Source organism: Pomacea canaliculata, linkage group LG7 (genome assembly GCF_003073045.1).
Source record: "Pomacea canaliculata isolate SZHN2017 linkage group LG7, ASM307304v1, whole genome shotgun sequence".
Lineage (NCBI taxonomy): Eukaryota > Metazoa > Mollusca > Gastropoda > Architaenioglossa > Ampullariidae > Pomacea > Pomacea canaliculata.
The window spans coordinates 5,338,198-5,354,034 of NC_037596.1; the positions used below are offsets into that span (position 1 = coordinate 5,338,198).

A 15,837-nucleotide genomic window follows, 5' to 3' on the forward strand; every position below is an offset into this window, starting at 1 on the left:
TTAATGCTTTATAAATTCCTTTATTTTGTTACATCTTGTCATGTAACCATTCAACCATAACCATACAAAACATTCGCTCTCTTGCTCATGATAATTGTTATTTTTGTTATTGGAATGAATAGCTCTTATTTTGTGGTAATTCCATGGATCAGCTTGATTACCTTTGAATCAAGTGAAAGTAAGCACCTGACTTTTTTCCAAATGTCTTCATGGAGTTCATCAAAGGGAGAGTTTATTACATTACCCTTTGCAGAATACTTAATGACCTACAAGCTTGATGATAAATAATAATGCTAAAAAATAAATAATAATAACAATTTTAAAGATAACCCAGACAGCAAGTGGTATTCTCAATAAAGATACAATCTATAGCTACATGTTAAGCACTCTCTTTGCACAGTGTATGCAAACATGTGCCCTGTGGTAGGCTAAACAATAGGCTTGCTGGTTATACTTGGTTGCTCAGACAATGCAGAATTTTATGCTGTTTTTATTATCTTAGAATGTGTTATTCTTTGTAAAGTGTTGTGAGCCATTAGGGAACTGTGCTCTATAATTAATCCGTGTTATTATTATTAAAACAATTGCAAATATCACAGATTCAAAAAGAATGCATACAATGAGACAAAAAAAATACACTTTCACTATGAAAGATTTTTGCACTCCATCTTGCATACTTCTATGCCCCTCACTTTTTAAACAGGCCATACTGGCCTCCCTACTAATTGTCCTGCATTCTTTTTATTTAATTTCTTCCTGTGCAAAACTCCTAAATATATTATACAATGCTCTCAAAATGAACCTGACAGTTCATCATAAAGTGTTCCTTCGATGATGTGCTTTCTGCAAGTCCCCCCACATGACAGGTACTTTTGCTTATGTAAAAGATACTATTTAATCAGAGGATTCAGCATGTATCATTTCCCCTGGCTTTCTCTTGAAAGATCCTTGTTTGATTTAATGGCTGAAAAATGCATTCCTGTATAAATGAAGAAATACTATTTGATCTTAGTGTTCACCATGTTATTAGTTTCATCTTGCCTTGCTAAGTCAAGGTATGATGCTCTGCAATTTATTGATTATGGTCGAGCGTCCACGAGCAAATCTGCCATGAAAATCTCTGGTTCCCATTCTTGTACTGGGGGAGGTAACTTTACCTTCCGCTTGCAGGGAAGAAACTGATAACTGAACAAAAACACTTATTATTAAATGTATTGCTTCAAACACTTGAAATACATGAATGAACACACATGCACTTTTTTTTCTCTCATGAATACACTCACACATGCAGACACAAGTATGTGCTTACAAAAAGAGAGAGGAGGGGGGTAATAGGTGTTTGACACCGAGCCAACAACACTCTATCATAGCAAGGCAGCGCCAGCTTGTAAACAGATGCCACATGCAGAGAAAGAACAGCATGCCCAAGATGTGAGCTGAACCCAGGACAGCCAACCATCACTGTATTGGAGCTAACCATTGCGCTACAGCATCACCCAAGAAAGTGAGAAAAAAGATTTTAATTTTCATTTCAAGGCCGCCAGCTAAAGGTGTAATAAAAATCTAAATGTATACAACTCTCCTTGTTCAACAGTAACGTTCCTACGCATTGCAACTTGGCAGATTAGATACACATGGTTACTGACCTTGTCACATCAATGTTGTTAAAGATATAGATGGGTGCTGATGGGGGTGGGCTTTACTTTGATTTTGCAGGGAGACAGCCAGACTATTAAGTATATAAAGGATATATTAATTTCAAAGATAACAGAGGAGTAATGATACAGGGTCTGAACTATATATATGTATGCATACACAGAGAGATAATAATTATGACATATTTTGATTTGTCCACCAACATGCTTATCACCCTCCCCTCCTTGGAGTGTGCCAGAGGGCTGCATCGTCTTTGGTAATCTGGGTTTCGACCGATTTGGTATGTGGTTAGTTGTGCTTTGCCTCTTGATGATCCTCACTTTAGGCTTAAATGTTTGTTGGCACCCATCTACTTTTCAGGTCACGCCACAACTGACACCTGTTCACTCGACAGGTCAGTACTTCCATTGTGGAAAGTTTTCACCCAGATGTTGTGTTGACATCATCAATTTCTGTAGGGGTGCTAGAACTTGGTCACTAGTACTTTGCCCAGATGCCATCTTAAAATCCCGATTTTCTGGGGTTTACTCCCTTAGCCTTTATCTTTCTCTAGATTGCCCACAAGGCTGTGAGACCATTTCACTTTCATTACGGTAGTTTTGTTTAGGAAGCGACCCTTCACTCAGCTATGCTCTCTGTGCTATCAAATTAATCATACCTCCTTCTTGACATCTTGTATGTCAGAGAAAGGAACTATCAGTTCTGTTCTCTCATCATCACGATCACATGTCTAGTTTTGTCAGAAACATGGAAATATTCAGAAGGGGTTAAAAGCAGTTAACAGAATACTGGATTGAGGAAAATGCTTCAAGATGGACAAAGGGGTGGCATACTGTGATAACACCGGTCAACAAATTTTTACAAATGTTTCAAGTCACTGAAATAAAATTAGTCATTTCCTATCAATTTTTGTGTCCTGAACAAGAATATCTGCAAAAATTATATGTATCGATCTCACGAAATGCATGCTAATAGTAATTGTCCTATGGTTAATACTTGCACAAAATTAAGTCATAGACTACGTCTTAGATTTATTTGCCTGTCTCATGTACAGCTGTTTGGGAGTATCTCTGGGGAGTGTCCAGTAGTAGTCAGTCACCATGATAGTGAACAATTTTCTATGGTATCTCTTCTCCATTGTTGCAATATCTTGATGAAAACGGTCGTCATGTTCATCGCTAGCCATACCACAGTTGTCAGGAAAGACATCCAAATGAGACATATTGCAGCCAGTGGATCTTCAGACATCTTGCAGCCAAGTTTCTGATACTGCATTAGCTTGTCTTCTACTATAGTTCCTTGTAGTTTTCTGGTCTCATATTCCTGAGAAAGTTTGTAGAAACTAGGCAAAAGGCATTCCATGCTTTCTTCGCATCACTCTGCAACAGTTGTTGAACCGGTCATCTTTGAAGAGCTCTTGAATCTAACGACCCACAAAAACTTCCTCTCTAATCTTTGCCTCACTGACTCAAGGGAATTTTTCATGCAGGTATCGGAAAGCTGGCAATGTCTGGTCCATGGATTTCACAAAGTTCTTCAGCAAACCTAGTTTGATGTGAAAGGGGGGGGGGGGTAGCAGAATTTTGTGAGCTCAACCAGAGCTGGGTGCTGGATATTCTTCTCTCCAGCTGTCACATTTGTCTGCAAGTCCATTCCTTCCACAAGTAGTGCAATTCCCTTACTCGGTTACCCTGGGGTTGATGATGCACCAGAGTGAAGTGTACTTGCTGGCGAGCTGAACATGTTTGGTGGAAGACTGGACTCACCATCCACAAAGAGACTTAAAATGTAGCAAAGAGAGATGTTGCAAATGTGTCAACAAGGCCAAAACATATCTTCAGGTTCAAATAATTAACTGCCCTTCCTACATGACACTGTTCAATATCTGCAGGCGAATGACTGGAATTAGCAAGGCAGTGCTGTTGCCAACTGCCTGTCCTGCTTCACAGCTGCGGCAAGTATTTTGTGACTATTTTGCTAACAAGATGTCGGACATTCAATTATCCTTGAACTTGATATCGGTGCCTGACAGCATCTCTTGTGGTTTTCTCCTGGGATTCTCTCTGACCAAATTTCAACCAGTCTCCAATGCCGATATAAAGACAATTATTATGAAAGCCAAGCCAACAACTTGCCAGTTAGATCCAATAACCACAAGCTTTCTTCTTGAGTGCTTAGATATTTTACTTCCTACCTGGTGAAGCCACTTCTTAAGAAATCCACGCTTGCTGTCAATGTGTTGAACAATATCGCCCAGTTTCCAACTTGTCTTTTCTCTCAAAGATCATAGAGAAAGTAGTTTTGACACAGCTCTGGGCCTACTTACAAGAGCACCAGCTCATCCCCCTAGCTCAGTCAGCATATTTCAAAGTAGTGAAGCTACTTTAAAGTGACCACCGACATATTATCTGCCCTTGACAGTGGTGATGTTTCTGCCTTTACTAGACCTGTCTGCTTTATTCAACACTATTGACCATTCGCTCTGCTCCTTCATAGACTACACACCCTCTATGGGATTTCTGGACCTGCATTTGCGTGGTTTAACTCCTATCTCAAGTGTGATGGAGAAGAGAGAAAAAGGAACTTACTACACTGTCTTTGAAAATCTTGAAAATCTGGTAAAGCAAAAAGTGGCCAAAAGATTGGATGCAAATACCCCTTCTAGAAAGGCAACAAGTTTTAGAACCGTCAATGTCTCGACAATATAAGGAAACATTAAGTGGGGACTTACTACATATATAAATGTTTATTATTCTAGAACTGAGAAATTTTTTGTTTGTTATACAAACATACAACTGGATAGGAGATAGAAATTCAACAAGTGATAATAACTAGCTTTAATGGCTGACGGGTTCTTCAAATTTGGTAGCATATTTAATTCCTTTCTTTTAACGACTTGAAATATTTACCGTCTGAAAAAGGTGACCCGTAATAAGATCACAACGAGTCCAACTATGACTGTAACGGATGTTAGAAAACCTGCTCTGTAAATAGCATCATACATTGGTTTTCCATCTGGAGAAGAAAAACCCAAAATAATAGAGTCAAGAAAACTTATATGTTATCTAATATCTGGTCAGAAAGAATAGAGGAAGAAAAAGACAGAGAGAGCAGAAACATTGGAACAAGGTTTATATCTCTTTTCTGGCCATTCTGCACTCCTTCATACAAATGTATTCACATTCCTATTGTCACTTATTCCCAGGCACTCAAGCGAGTATCTGCACACACACACACTAAGAAAAGAGAGAAATAGCAAGAGGGTCAGTCAGAGACATAGATGGGCAAACCGCCACAAATAAGAGAAATTGAAGAAAACAATATAAATAGCAGTAGAAAATAAAGCCCTTAAAAATGCAAAATGAAAAAAAGACCAAGGAACAGACAAACAAGCTGAAAAACATAAATGCAATAGAGAAATGGAAATATAATTATGGATAAGCCTGTTTATTAGAAGGTAATTCTTTAACCTTTTAAGTGAGAGCTGCACAAGAAGACTTGATGAAGGGATGATCCAGATACTCCACACATATAACTTTCAGTCTCTCTTTCAGATATATGTGGAATCTTGGCCACAAAGCGATTTGAGACATTCATGTTCCCCTGGTAGCCAGGTTGTGTATTGCAAATAAGACTGTCGATATGCCAAAAGCAGTCAATCACAACATCTGTAATGCATAAAGAAAAAATTTTGAAGATTATTTATTTAATTAGGTAATATATTGTCCTTCACTTCTTTTCTCATTTCACTGTCTGACACTGTAATGATAAGTTAAAGGACCAGAATGGGTGTCCATGCCCTCCATCTACAAAGGCGCATAAAAGGTATTGTCAAAAATTGTAAATAAAAAGGGCTGGTAGATTCAAGGTTCACTTGAACTGGTTTGTCCATGCTTTGATCGTTCGTACACTTTAACTGTCAGGAACCAGAGTAACTGGCTTAGGTGTTGTGTATGTGTGTGAATGAACTGACTGGATAAAGCATGGTGTCTGTATACATGAGTGGGAACTCACAGATGCTCACTACAAAGCTTTAGAGGGTGAATGAAGTGCAGATCTGTACGAGGTGGTCAAATTGACTGAGCACTGTAGCGGAATCAACTAAGACTGTGGCTAAATCAACTCAGGCTGATGATAGTGGTCAAATTTACTATGACTAGGTGAATTACATTAGCAGTCAACTAGGTAACCTTATACAACTCAAAAAGTAACATACACTAACCTTGACCCCCTTGGCCATCAAAATGTAAAACTGCAAAGTCTTTCTTTGACTGCCCAACATCCTCAGGAAAGTAACAGGTCAACTCACTCTCAGATGTTGATTCCCTTGAATAAACTTCACATCTTCTTTCTGGTAATAATAAAAGCAAAATTTGTAAAGCGCATACTCACACTCCTAAGAAGTATGCTCTTAGCACTTAAAAACAAGAACGAAACATGGACAGCATACCAGGGACAGTAAAACAAACAAATAACCTATGAGCTATAAAAGAATTAACAACAGTACTAAATGAAGAATAAAATAAAATACAGAAAACACAAAGAGGAACCAAATAACAAGAACAAGAGCTGAGAGTAACATGATATTGCAGAAGGAAGGGTGTGAAAAAGGACCAGCATTGTGGGAAAGAGTGTTAGTAGTAATGTTTACGGAAGAGGTGCGATTCAGTGCAGGTTTAAAGGATTCAATAGTGGGTAGGTGGCAGATATGGAAAGGGAGAGAGTTCCATTGTTTCTCTGCACAATAACTAAAAATCCTGTGGCCATATGTTATTGTTTTGGTGACAAAAACCAGTAAAAAGGTGATCATCATACGAGGAGCGGAGTTGTAAACACGCCAGGCTGTTTATTAACATGGCTTGAAGTTACAAATTTTAGCTAATGACACCGATTTGGGATAAAGATTATAAAAAATGTTTTATTTCTATGTTTTTATATTGTATATTATCAGGCAGAAAAAATTATTCAATTTATGATCTTAATATTAGGCTTCCTATCTGCTGCAGTAAATGTCTAAATGTGCAAGTACACAATGATGGTGTAAGGTTTTGGAAGGTCAAACAACATAAAATTCTTGTAATTTGCAGCTGACACTTTTTTAAATCATCTTGTCCATCAAACTCCCTTTTTGCAGCATTAATAATTTTGCAATGCAAAACAAAGTCACATCTAATAACTTAATATTGCACAAGTAGATTTGGCAGGTGCAAGTAAATGTCATCTCCACATAAGTTATACAGCAGATTTACTAAACAACAAACTTTTATATAATTAGAATCCATTATAAAGATATGCATAATATATACTTTTCTGTGCAAATTTGTGTATATTGCCAATCTACAGACTCTTTGTTACTGAAAATTTAACTCATAAAAATTATTCCATCAGATCTGGCCTACATGTGCTTTTATGATGTAATAAAAATCTCCTACCTGAGGACAGAAATTCACAAAATTCAACGTCTTCTGCCATCAGTTGCGACTTCGAACACTTGTATTTTCCAGTTTCATTTTTAGTCAGTTGGGTTATTTGAAATGTCACTTGATTGTTGACAAAGCCTTTGTACTTGTAGCCATGACTTGTGTAACAGTGCAGGTCATCCGACATCCAGAAACAATCTACTACTATGGCTGGCACAAAACAGAAATACTATTATGTCAGATTTTGTTTACATTTAACTGCATATAAATGCATAGTTTACTTCACATTATTGCAGCAAATGGTATATAGCTAAGGTGCTGAAGGAGAAGCAGTCTGTAGCTTATGTTACATATATATACTTTGTTACATGTATACTATACTTTATATGATTGTGTCATTAAAAAACCAGATGCAAGAGAAACTTAATAATGTCTATGTCTTTTCATGCTGCTTTTAATTGAATTTGGAACTAAAAACTCTTAACATCAATTGAAAAACTAGTTATTTCTCATTGTGATTTTCAGCTTCATAGAACACAGATTCAGTTTTACACAGAAACTGGACTGCTTGTTTTCATAGGAAATTTATTATGCCATTTTTTCCAATTAAGTCTTAAGACTGAAGCAATGTACATGTGAATATTTCAGCATAATCAAGCTCAAATGTTTATGATACAATGAGTTTTAAGTGATAAAAGCATTGTGTCATGAAACATCACTATGATCACTTCGGAAGTGAAGATGTTTTCAAAAGTTAAAAAAAATCAATTATTCTTTTCCTTCCCATCATCCGTGGTTTGGCTGACTTGAGAGACTGGCGGTAGAAGGGCAGCAGACAAACCATGCATGGTTTGATTTGGAGAGTGCATCAACTGCATAAGCTGGCAGGGGGATGTACACTCCCATTAGAAAAAGGGAGCTAATGGTCTGTAGTGTAGAGTCATCATTTCAATGTTAGACCATAGAATTGTGCTTGAAAAGTCATTTGATTTTTTTTTTTATTATTGTTATTGTATTTAAAAAGACACTAGACACTAGGTTCGAAATTCAAACCTCATATAACAAGAAATCTTAGTGATAAACATTCTGAATTTACAATAGTTATGGAAAAGCATGTTTTAGGATCCATTGCTGTGGTCAAGGCTGTCCCATTTATATGTTTACTATAAACAGGGGCAAAAAAACAAGGCAAACAGAGGGGCTCTGTTGAGTGAATATACCTTCCCTATCCTCGTCCTTGTAATGATACACCACAAAGTCTTCCTTAGCTTTGCTGATATCTTCTGGGAAATAACATGTCAAGTCCACCATCTGACTTTCCTTTATAGAAAAAACTTTGCACGTTGTCTTTGTTACTGCAACAACAACAAAAAAATATGCATGTAAAAAAATCTCTAACACTTATAACACTAAATACTATAGACAATGATCATGCATAAAGTGTTATGCATGTCACAAACTTTGGTGGTAAGCTTGAGAATTTACACATACATAACTTTATATATATATACCTATTGTATGATACTGTATTTGTAAACATTTTTTTTTCCTATTTTCCACAGTGGATAAAATGAACCCTCTACACAAGAAAGATATACCTATTATATGCACTCTTGCTTTATTCTTGAATTACTTTTTTAACAATCTTATAATAATAAAAACTGATCATATTTATATAGTTATGCTTCCTTTTGACCATGAGTAAAATGTCTCATGACCTTATGGCTGTGGGGGAATTAAACTGTAAGAGGTGTACTGAGTATTGGACACAGCATATGTAAAATAGAACCCATCCCTATTTCCACTGCCTTCAATAACAAAAGAAATACCCAAGGTTGGCAGAAAGATTTTTTCATGTCTTGATTAAAAAATCTGTAACTTGTCCTGATGTCAAGGATACTAACCACATGAGTTAAGACACTACTCAGTAAGAATAATGTAAGCAAAACTAATTTCTTTAAATGTAATCGTTATAGCTATGGAAGGAAATGTTTGTATGAAAGACATGAATTTTATCAAATGTATTGTGAAGGTTTGCAGTCATTTTGATTTACTGCTCATTTACGGAATTGATCATTGCAGCTGATGGGCATATACTTTGTATTTGTAAATAATAGTTTACATACCTAGAATTAGTATACATTACTAGTCTAACACCTCATCTCCTACAACCCTAAGGTCATGAGACTACCTTCATGATTACATTTCATCTCATCACATCAGAATTATGCTGCTAAACTATAGGAATAAATGGAGATATAAACAGTTAGCATATGTACTATTTTCTGAGACACTAAATAAGCATTTCTACATATACTTATGAAAAAAAAGGAATATAGCACACTACACTCACTGATCACACCATACTGGGCTTAACTGAAGGTATAAAAAGGTGCATTAAATGTTAACATTCCATCAATTTCTCTACCTATATTCTGGATTTTTCCTCTAAATGATCACTGTCTTAATGTGGTTGGGAAGTGTCTGTGCTTTAATGAATCATCAAAGAGCTGTAATAACATTGGGAAACATAAGCTCCCTAATGTTGATAGGAGTAATGCTGTAATTGGAACAACCCAAGACAGGTCTAAAGAATATAGAAGCAGAAAAAAAAATAGTCAACCTGGTTTTCAAGGTTATGGGGTTGAGTTCGGGGCTAACAACCCAGACTTATAAAGATGCAATTACAGAAAAAGCAGCAGAACCTGCTAAGAACTTATAGAAGCAGAACAAAGTGATGAATTCAGAGAAGAGGTTTTGCATGATCTCATTTTCAGGCTTGGAGTAGGAGTTATGATGAAGAGTTTTGGAACTGTTGGAGTACATTGTGAAAATACTGACCACAGCTGGAAAAGAGAGAATCACAGTACAAGTTGTCATAAAACAATTTGATCATCATTAAATACCACCAACTACCAAAGATTTCAATGTAATGGAATGGCCACAAAAAGTAACCAGTAAAGACCATGCTCTAATGAAAGAGACATGGTCACAATTAAAATGTGGAGACTAGTTAGTCATGTGGGAAGATAAGAAGGGAACTTCATCATAAAATCAGCAATTTTCTTTACACCTGAGCATAAAAGGAAGAGAGAAACCAAAGACAATCTGGGTTGGGTGCATACAATGCCACAAGTTCGATAGCTAAAGGCTATGGTATAGCACCCTACTACTTTGAGTCAAAGTGCACGTCTGAATTGCAGTAGCAGACAAATATTTTTAGCCAAGATAATTTAGAGGTCGTCTACCCAAGAAGTTATAATATTAGCAGCCATTTTCATAGACAGCATTTGGAAAACATCAGATCATGATTCACGGCATATAGGCACATTTTATGCTCCAAATGTAAACAGTAATTCGCTTATGAAGATGACTTAAACTATCCCGTCATTTTGACTCCAAATGGAATCATTGACTTTTCTTGTTAATTCTGAAAGCATTCTAAAATTGCCCTTGTGGATAAATAAAGTTGTATTGGATTGGATTGGATTGGAAAGCATGATGTCGAACTTACTAAAAGTTATAATTTTAAGTTGGTACTTTCGTACTCAATAAACCAGCCAACCAAACTAAAAGTTATAATTTTAAGTTGGTACTTTCGTAATCAATAAACCAACCAACCAAACCAACTTGAGGAGGGCAGAGAAAGAGAGAGGAGTTTGAGCGAAGGATGTGACAAGTCATCGCCAACAAGCAGCCGGGTTGACTAAGGACAAAGTCTGTGCTTGGAGCTACATTCTGTCTTACGCTAAATCCTTCAGGCGGCCAACAAGCAATCATTGTAATAAAGAGGTTCCAACAACCTATGGCTACGTGTTCGAGCGATATGTACAGATTAAACACTAGTGTGAGCTGTGTGGTAGGTCACCTTGTTACACATGCACATCATACCTTATTGTTTGTGTTTAATGCTGTGCCAGCAACTAAGACATCATATCTTAGCATCAACATTTCCCCAAAAATACACTGTCACAAGATAAAATGCTACACAAGAATTTGTAAAAATACATGGCATACAAAGCTCTATACTTTTGAGCCACAAAATTCCCTTACCAAATCCTTCATCCGGACTTTTTATTTTCTCCCACCATCTTTCCCTACAAAGATGCTGCATGAGGAAAATATCCCATCTCTTTGTATCTATAATCATTCTACACATAATAAATGTAAACAATACAAAAATGCAAAAACCTCTCAAAGCAGGCAAATACAGGAATATTTCTTACTAACTTGAATTAGGACAACTATCACAAGGCAGGCCATCAGCCCTACCTCACTCATGCCTCACTCTTAAAAGAAAGCACATGGCGGACTAGAAGGAACTAAGCACCCCTAGTAGTCTCAGTCTCACGAGAATGACACGATTAAATAAAATCATGTAAGTTATGTAAATATGCATGACAATTGAATCTAACAAAAATGAAGTTGTTTTTGAAATTTTGTCGTGGTTCTTACAGTCACAAGGTTGCAAGGAATCTATTTAGAAATACCTGTGATGTTTTATTTGTAAAATACCTTTAGTGTTGTTATTTTTGTCACTACTATTTTTACTCAATGACATATAGAGAAAATGTTCCTAAAAGACACTGTCAGTCAGATTCTACTTTTATAAATTTACATTTTCTTGTAAATGAAAATAAATACACAAAAGAATCACAATACCAGATCTCCTCTTATAGCAATGAAGCATAAGGATATATTAGAAGGAAATCCCCTAATTTCATTATTATCTCTTGACCATGACCTATGTAGATGGCTACTAATTTTCAGCTCTTTAATTCTCGGCCAAAGTTGAGCTGATAGGGTAAATGTTTAGCCATCAGCTTTCCAGATTGCAGGTAGGCTTCTAAAGGAAAGATTTAAGGTTCAGTTTAGCGGGCTGTTGTGTACCTGGCATCAAAGAGATGAGTAAGTGATAAGTTGTGATAGGAGCAGCCTAGGAAACCTGGCCAAAGACAATGAAAATAGGAAGATTTTTTAATACTGTGCTATATGCCAAAGAGCTTAACAGGACTGACTGAATAAATAAATATTCTAGTTTTTATTTAGAAACAAACGTCTCACCCACCTTCTAATTTGCAAAAGCCATTATCTTTGTTTCTCACTCCCATAAAACTACACAAGTAGATTCCAGTTTTACTTTTCATCATGTTGGGAATGCGAACTGTGACAATATTGGTTATATTTTTGTCAATTTCATATCCTTCCAATGTGATGCAGTTATGTTGGCCAGACAACCAGAAACATTCTACCACAGCATCTGTCACAAATTAAAAACACAAAAAAGTCACAGCTCATCATTGATTTTTAAGGCTTTTTCCAGAAAAGTTCGTGGAATAGAGTGTATGCAACTCACAGGAAATGGATGCAAGGGCGATGCTAAAAATATAAATGAAGAAAAACATAAAATATAAACTGAAACATGCAGCAAAATATAAAAAATACACACATAAATGAGTCAATAAATGCTTAAAATGATGTGAGCACAGGAAGCATTCATTTCTGAACAATATTTGTGTCTGCATTAATATATGTTAAGTGTGTAGGCAGATATTTGTGTCTTGTTGGGTTCTAGGGTAAAGTTATTAATATACTTAGTCTTTCTTTGTCTTCGTAGTGATAAACAGAAAAATCTTTCTGGGTCTGGATGAGGTCTTCTGGGAAATAGCATGTCAAGTTGGTCTCCTTTGTCAACTGAACAGCAGAAGCCTTGCATTCTATCTTGCTTGCTGCAATGAAACATGATTAGTCCATAAAGAGTTAAAGTACTTTTAAACGATTGGGAAACAATGAAGACTTCAATTACATGTAGGAATGGTAACTTGTATACAATAATTAGTAGCTGAAATGCTGCATCACTATTATCTTTACAGTCTTACCTTGTGTCCGAAACACATAGGTGTGAAAGATGACCAGACACAACAAAAAGTTGCTCATCTCAAACCTTCTAGGTATGTATCGAAAGGGTCTGTGAGGCCAGGTAAAAAAATGCTGCAATAATTATGAAATATATAAGAGCTGGAAAACAAAATCAAAATTTAATTTTGAAACGCTTTATTATACATTCAATATGTTTTGCTGTTTCATTTTACCAACTAGATTATGTTTGAAATATGTATGATTTGTATCAGTTTTAGTACTTTATATTAAGAACATTATTTAAACAGGTGACTTAAATGAGTTTTCCAGACCATACTTTAAACACATTTTTATGGAAATAACAAAAAGATCTCCAACAGCAGTCTATGGAAAAGAACCAACCAGAATGCCACTAGTCAAGACATCGAAAAGCACAAATGAGGCTGGATAGGACACACCCTGCGCAAACCAGCTGACACCATTGCCAAGCAGGCACTTGACTGGAACCCTCAGGGGAAGGGGAGAGTTGGGAAACCAAAGCAGACTTGGACAAGAACAGCAGAGAGTTAGGTAAAGGACATCAGAACCACATGGGCCCAACTGAGGGGGGCTGCCCAAAACCGGATCCACTGGTGAGGTGTTGCGGCCCTATGCTCCTCAAGGAGTAAACAAACACTACATACAACTTAATGAGAAATACTAAAGCCCTGAAGCATATAGCTGTAAATCTAGATATAATGGTCTAAAACATATGCAAACTGTAAAAAGTTTCTATACCTTCCCTCAGCTAAACATTGATTATTCTTATGCAAAATGTTGATTAATTATAATAAGATTTAAAAAGAACTCTATAGTAGATCAGTATTTCACAGCTGTTAAAATGAACAGGATACAAACTTGAAATTTACGGATTGGAGGATAGGAGGATTGGTGTTTTAAGCTGAGGCAGCAACTAAGGCTATATCATGGCAAGGCAGCCAGCCCTGTAAACAGATGCCACATTAGGAGAAAGAACAGCGTGTGTGAGATGAGAGCTGAACCCAGAACAGCCAACCTTCACTGCATTGGTGACAGGCACTAACCATTGCACCACTGGACCGCCCATTGAAATTCACAATGTCTCATTTATACAAAATCATGTTTTAGATAGTATATAAAGATTTTCCTTCTTTTTCTTTTAAAGAAAGATTGACATAACATTTCTCACTCTGAGGATTTTTTTTGCACGGAGTGGGATACTACAAGTTTGATCCTGCAACATCTTTTTTCCTCATTTTCTAATCACTCATGTACAAACAGTTCTATGTTCAAGTAGTGATGCAGATCCTAGTGCACATCCTAATGTTTGCAATCTATTTTACATTATTGAATGAAATATAAAAATTGACAATCCACTTTTAAGCATATTATTTACATATACTAGGAAAATAATTTACAATTGCAAAATTACATCGGGCCTGGAGAGGTTGTCTGTCCTGGGGCATGTGCTGGCTCTCTATGATTTCAGACTATAGGTAAATTGAAAATATTTAACACTATTTGAAAAAAATGTAAAGAACCGATTTTACTGACATTATTTAAGATGAGTGAGGGAATCATTATATTTATAGAATTACTGTGTACTGAATGAGTAAACTATGCCCAATGAGAAATCAAAAATGTAATGTCATACAGGGGATTGAGAAAATGAAGAGGCTTCCTTTATAACCCTTACATACAAACCTCAAACAGCCAATTAAAAAATACCCTTCAAGAGACAGAACATTAAACATCAATACAAAGAGCACAGTTTTCATGAATATTAATTATTAACTTTCTACAGCTATAATATAGAATGAATGTAGACCACTCTTCAACATATGTTTCATGGTCTTTCTAAACAGTTTAAAGAACACTAACTAAACATGGGACTTTATGTAATTTGTCATCTCTATGTTTGTCCACATAAATGAAACACAATGATCGAGCACTATTTGCTAGAAAACCTAGACGAATAATCGTGTTGGTAGTGCTGAATGCATAAGAGGATATATGTATAGTATATAGTGTGTGAAGTAAACAAAAAAGACTGAAAGAGAAACTTGTACATAGAGTGAGTTTAACACGTTCCCATCGGAAGTGCTTAATAAATGTTGTGTATGGTAGGATGCAGCTGAACTAGGGGTAAACACTTCCCTCCTGATAAGTTTGCTACAACTTGTATAACAGTTAAAAAAAAAAAAACACTACAGAGCCTACAGACAGAAAAGTAAGACAGGCAAAGTGATAGATATATAAACAGGAATTTTACAACACCCGAGTTCACACTCATCGCTATGGTCATAGACACAAACTCGAAATACATACACCGATAACTTACTTTTAACTAGAAAAAGATTGAACTGACAGCCAATACACCATGCCTCAATAATCGACGTGTCTAGCTCAACGTAATCCTTTCTTCGAACACAAAGCTGGATTTGAAGCTGTTGTACACATCGGAATTTGTTACTATTAAAAACGCATGGTAACATTAACCCTAGATTTCCAAGAAGTAAGGACTTTATATTTACTATTTTTTTAATTTTTAGAGTTGAGGAATATGTTTTCTGAGTATTTTAGTAAAAACTATTTTTGCAAAACTAATATTTGCATGTGGTTCCATATCGAAAGCACAGGAAAAGCAACTTGAAAGAAAAAAGGTGGTTATTCACCGAAACCACCAGAAATATATGGTTAAAGGCTTAGGCCCTCTTTACTGGAAATGAGTAGAACAGCCCTGCGTACCGAGTAACGCGGGCGCTCACTCACGATCTAGAGCAGCCCTGCGTACCGTAACGCGGGCGCTCACCGCGGATGCCCGCGGGCGCTCACTCACGCCCTAGAGAGCTTGTGATACCCTTCGCCCACCGTGGGCGCCTGT

The 15,837-nt window shown here is 36.4% G+C and overlaps 1 protein-coding gene across 1 annotated transcript; it reads right to left on the reverse strand.

Annotated features, from left to right (window-relative positions):
* On the reverse strand, positions 1-15,472 carry LOC112568865. The gene is made up of 10 exons (XM_025246375.1): positions 15,295-15,472; positions 12,956-13,067; positions 12,671-12,805; positions 12,145-12,336; positions 8,297-8,431; positions 7,089-7,286; positions 5,879-6,007; positions 5,127-5,324; positions 4,566-4,671; positions 1-1,185 (listed from the first exon to the last, which is right to left on the reverse strand). Exons 2-10 carry the CDS (start codon positions 13,011-13,013, stop codon positions 1,080-1,082), a joined length of 1,257 nt encoding a protein of 418 aa, XP_025102160.1. The 5' UTR covers positions 13,014-13,067; positions 15,295-15,472; the 3' UTR covers positions 1-1,079.
* Positions 15,473-15,837: the final 365 nt, after the last annotated feature.

What these genes read in the sequence shown, in the direction of transcription:
- LOC112568865 (XM_025246375.1), bottom strand. Translation starts at nt 13,013, where the DNA reads ATGAGCAACTTTTTGTTGTGTCTGGTCATCTTTCACACCTATGTGTTT. An exon ending in CAAGGACGAGGATAGGGAAG is followed by an intron (nt 7,287 to 8,296) that starts GTATATTCACTC and finishes GTTTTGTGCCAG; the next exon opens with CCATAGTAGTAGATTGTTTC. An exon ending in TTGTGAATTTCTGTCCTCAG is followed by an intron (nt 6,008 to 7,088) that starts GTAGGAGATTTT and finishes TATTATTACCAG; the next exon opens with AAAGAAGATGTGAAGTTTAT.